Source organism: Brassica napus, chromosome C7, assembly GCF_020379485.1.
Source record: "Brassica napus cultivar Da-Ae chromosome C7, Da-Ae, whole genome shotgun sequence".
Taxonomy (NCBI): Eukaryota; Viridiplantae; Streptophyta; class Magnoliopsida; order Brassicales; family Brassicaceae; genus Brassica; species Brassica napus.
In genome coordinates, this window is record NC_063450.1 from 17491381 (window position 1) to 17496885 (window position 5505).

A 5505-nucleotide genomic window follows, 5' to 3' on the forward strand; every position below is an offset into this window, starting at 1 on the left:
CTCTAAAGGATATGGATCCGCCATTCAACCTAGTTTGATAATTGTCTAGGGCTTCTTTATTTTACCAATGTTTACATATCACTTTTAGTTAAAAGTTAAAACACTCTTCAATATTGAAATGTTTATTTTTTCTAAAATATTATTTAATATAAATCAACTAATTATAAAAATGTAAATTAAAATTGTTAAATATATAATAAATATAAAATTGCATAAAACTTGTAACATTTTTTTAATATAGGAGTAATTATTCTTAAGGGGAAGAGTTGCAAAACCACAATTGAACATTTTTTGGATTTTCAAATAAGGCTTGAAACTAGTTCTGTTTATATGGTCACACAAATGTAATTAGATTGAGAGATAAATTTTAAACTCGGATTGCTTAGCTTTCTAAAAGCGTGTTTTACCACTCGATGACATTCGCATGGTTCAATATAAAACAAACATATTTTAGAAGTTAAAATAAAAATTTTCTGAAAATTATTTATATTATGTAATAAAAGAATCATTTCGTTAAAATTGTATTTTTAGTTACTGCAATTTCACCAAGTTTTTTTCTCAAATACCTTAGAACACATTTGCATAAATTAACAAAACAAGTTTCATAGAATTTTTTTCTTAAAAAAAGAAGTTTCGTAGAGATTGGATATCCCTACGAAATGCAACATGCTGCTATGAAACACTCTAAACAATAAAGATATACTATATGCGAACGCAACACAATAGTTATGGCACAAAATCTAACGATGTAGGCTTTAAGCAATCACCGCCAACTCTCTGTTCAAAAACTTCCATCGTCCTCAAAAACAAAGTCTTATTAGATAAAAATGATGTGTCTTAACGAAATCTACGTCGAATATAAAAGCCACCACCTCCCACTAGCAGAGAAACCAATGAGCAAACTGCCTAACTAATACCCGCGGAGCCAGAAACTACACCGCGGAAAAGACACCAGAAGAAAACAAAAATCTATGAGAAAGTGATAACCAGAACAGTTCTTATAGCCATCAGGACCACAAATAACACCGATGTGTACCTAAACATAAGTTTTCACAGGTAAAAATTAAGAAAAAATCACCGGTAAAAATATCTCGAACTCATTTCTATATATATTTAATAATATTATTTAAAATCAAGTATATTCTATATTGGATTTAAATGATTGGAGATGGTCTCTTTTTTCTTTACAAAATAGTAATTTTATTGCAAAAAATAGTAATTTTATTACCCAAACTTTAAACCATATCATATAATATAACATTCAATAAAACAAAGCCCTATATGAAAAATATAGACATTTTTGCTATAGATTCTATTGTTGAATTATTCGCCCAAAAAAATGTAAATGATAAAAAATTCTGAAAGTTTCCTTTTAGGTTTCCTTTTCGTTTATCAATTTCCTTTAGTTCTATAGAGAAGTTTTACCATCTATTTGGATCTTAAATTATTGATATCAATTCTCGAAAGTTTGTTCCAAATTATTCAGCATCACCCATAAAAATATTTTGACTTCTACATTTAAGAGTATATATTAATCGTCTATATTGATTTTTAGTTCATAAAAACTATATTTTCCAGTAGAACTATTATATATCCATCCATATCCATAAAAAGACGTATCATGACAAAAAAAAAGATGTATCATGACACCAAAATCCATTGATCATACAAAATATTTTTTAAGTTTAAGACTTGTATATTTATAATAATAATAACAAAAATAGTTCAAAAATAGTCATATTTTTTTTGTCGGTTAAAGTAAATTTTTATAATAACCTTTATTTGAAAAGCTAGTTAGAATATCTCCAACATCATTTTTTACTGCATATGAGGTGGAAAATAGAGTAGGAAATGAAATAATGAAAAAAAAAAATATTATTCTATTTATAGAGTAATCATTTTTTTTTTGTTCACTATTCTATTTTTTACTTTATATTGCAGTAAAGTATTGATTGAGGTTGGAAATGATCTATTGGATTTCATAATCCATTTTTTCTCTAACGCTTTTATTGAGTGCTCAATTTTAAATATATATACATATGTCAAGACATATTTGACATTAACTGTTAATTTCAAGACGATACCATTTTTTTTTTAAAGAAGAAAAAAACAGTTTTGATAAGCGACCTAATAATGTTAATTTGTGGTTCTTTGCTTTGTGCGGTTAGGTTCTATTGACAAAACAGCAAAGCGTGTACATAGTAAAGCAGAGGAGGGCTAAACAAACAAGATCTGATCTCTGATCCTAAAACATTATTAGTTTAGATCTGAAACTTCTTGGTTAAACAAGATATAGAAGTCTAGAGAGTCAAGACTTGAGAGTAAATTAGATTAGGGTTCGACATTATAGAACGTGCATGTACTCTTTAGATATGGTGTCTCTAACATAGTTTGACATTTTATTTAACATGTTTGCATGACTTGGAAAAGTCGATGTGAAAAAAGAGGAGAATCTCTTTTTAGAAAAAATAAATGCGTTTGATTGAAAACGATGGTTGCTCCAGTTCTTGGTAGTTAATTAGTAGGAAGAAGCATTCAAGTATGGGTTCCATTTTCACATTTCACTTGCTTCTAAGTAATTTTTTCCACCAAAAGTAATTACACTTTGCATGTGCTTTGTTTGAAAGACTACTTCGATATCCTCTCCGCATAATAACGCACATATACTATAGTTGTATATATGAGAGCTCTTCAAAATGGTTAAAATTGATTGGGATGAACATGACTTGGATGTGTTACAAAAAAAAGAACATTTTACGAAGCCCGAATCGATCATGTAGTTCTAACGATAATTATGTGGTAAGTTGCAATTTGCAAAATACAAAGAAAAAGATGTAAAACCACTTGTGCGTTAATAATTTGGAACACTATAAGGGAGAAGACATAAAATGGAATGCCAAATAGGAGTACCACTGCCATGTATGTTTCTGCATTAATACTGTGCCCATACTCACATTTAATTAGGAGTATGCTGATTTTGCGCATGAGTTATCAAACGTGACAGAACGTTATAGAGACATGTTAGAAAAGCACGAAGCCTGAAAAACTGCAAAAGTTTACAACAAAAAAAACTGATAACTACAATTCTTGGCATTTATTGTCCTTTATTTTTGTAAATAGGTCTTAAATACGTAATAATTTTCTTTTCTTTTTGACGAAGATATGTTCGCTTAATTGTTGTGCTAATGCCGTCGTTCATGATCGTCTTTCATGCATATGGAGTAACTGAACATGACACTGATTCAAAAAAAAAAAATTAATTTCTTACGAAGTTTTGAATAATAGTTTTTTTACCACATTAAGTACACTTTAATAAAAAAGGAACACAGTCTACAAATAGTTTGAGATGACATTGTCTATTATCATCTAACTTTTATTCTGCATAATTGATTTATCAAAAATAATTATAATTTATAGTATAAATGTAGCCTCTAAATTTAGATTTGGCGATGATAAACCCATGTCCTAAACTTACAACGGACCAGTAAGCGGTCACAAATCTATTGGAAATTTTCGTCCCTAGTGAATCATAGCAGAATGTTTGGGTTTTCTCTTTATTTATTATTGTATTCAATGATAACTGGTCGGTTTACTGTTACCATAAATGTGTCCACAGGCTCACTTAATGAGGGGTGATGCTTATGAATCTTCAAATCAAAGACATAATGAAGAACCTTTTTCATAGTGAAACGATATAAAGATCGAGGAACATGCATGATTTCCACATAATTACCTAATTATTTTTCAGCTAAAGTATTATTTTTTAATAAGTAACATGCTTCCTTTATTTTTAGTGCACCGTAGCTTGTATATAAAATTTTATCCATACTAATTCCTTTTGCTCCTTTTATCAAACGTCGCTATTTATATCAGTCGTCTACCTATTTGCTTTCATATTGTATCTCCCGCAGCCAAACAAAAACTTTTTTTTTGACAAAGATAGAACATGAAGATCAAGAGTTTGATATTGGCTTCCTCTTTTCTGATTCTTGCCTTCATTCATCACTCAGAATCAGCTTCATTTCGGAGTTTGCTGATGAAGAATGGATTGTACGAAGAAGAAGAAGCAAAAATTCTATTGGGCGACTCCAAAGAAACGATAACTAATTCTACAGCTTTGGAGTCTAAACGGATAATTCCGACGGGTCCAAATCCACTTCACAACAGGTAACTTTGATCATTTAAGAACAAGATATGTTGTGAGTATGTCTCTTCCTCTGTTTTTGTTACAAGTATCTATCTTACTGTGTAATGTAATGGTGAATGTATAAGACATTTTCTAATTAAATTACCTTATTTATTCCCTAATAATTGCCTTTCACACATCTTTCTTTGTTGTTTCAAATTAATTAAAGAAATCATATGATACCTTACCGCAACCTAAAAATAATATACGGTTGCTAAGTAAACGAAGGAATTTGTAAATTCAGGTTTGGAGACGAAGATGAGGAAATTGACTCTTACTTGTTCATATTTATAAGTGCCTTTTTTTACTTCTCATTGTTGTGTTTTCAGTGTAGATTTTGTAACCTTAATTAATTTAACGATATACCTTTTTAAAGTAATTAAGGTTAGTTCGATATCTAAAACGATTCTATATTATAACAAGAAAAAATCATGTGATATGAAATGGAGGAAATATATTGCATGGTTGGTATTTGGATCATAGTACGAGATCATGTTGAACCATATATATTAGTACATTACTAGTACTTGAATGCATATACATGGTTGTGAACTCAAATAGGATAATATAATATATAGGAGGAAAGTAATATTTTAATCGTCTGAATTTGTATTCTGTATAGACTGTTGGATATTTTTGGGCAGAACTTTCTGCATATATAATTAAATACACATGTCAGAAGAAATTCACTTAATAGTTAATACTAGTGTCTCCCAACTCCCACCTTGTCCACCCCTCTCTCTTACAGATATTGGATTAAGAAAATTTTGAGTGTTTTGTCTCTAACAACGTTCTCTAGATATTTTTCACCTTCTAGTTATCTCATTGTCCAAGAAACCCTAATGTGTTTTGTCTAACACGTATTTGTTTTTAATCCTTTATATGAATGGGCAAAATAACCGGAACCGAAGAACCGAACCGAAACCGAACCGAAATATCTGAAACCGAAACCGGACCAATACCCTTAAATACCCGAACGGTTCCTATATTTTTATATCTGAAATAACTGAACTGAACCGGAACCGAACCGAGAACCGAACGGATACCCGAATATATAAAAATATTAATTATATATATATAGCATAACTAAATATATATTTTTAATTAAAATTCTATTAAAAGTATCCGAAAATAGTTTAGGATAACTAAATTATTATAATCTATCCGAACTACCCGAAAGTATCCAAAACTATCCGAATAGTTTTATCTGAAATATCCAAAGTAATCCGAAATATCCAATTTTTTTTATCTAAATCATCCTAATTATTTGATATTTTATCCTAAATAAACGATATTTTATCTAAATTATCCGAACTACC

General features: G+C 29.5%; 1 protein-coding gene across 1 annotated transcript; it reads left to right on the forward strand.

Moving 5' to 3' along the window:
- The first annotated feature begins 1560 nt into the window (after positions 1-1560).
- LOC111198561 (CLAVATA3/ESR (CLE)-related protein 19) lies at positions 1561-5505 on the forward strand. Its single transcript, XM_048763523.1, has one exon. It carries the CDS (start codon positions 3947-3949, stop codon positions 4169-4171), a length of 225 nt encoding a protein of 74 aa, XP_048619480.1. The 5' UTR covers positions 1561-3946; the 3' UTR covers positions 4172-5505.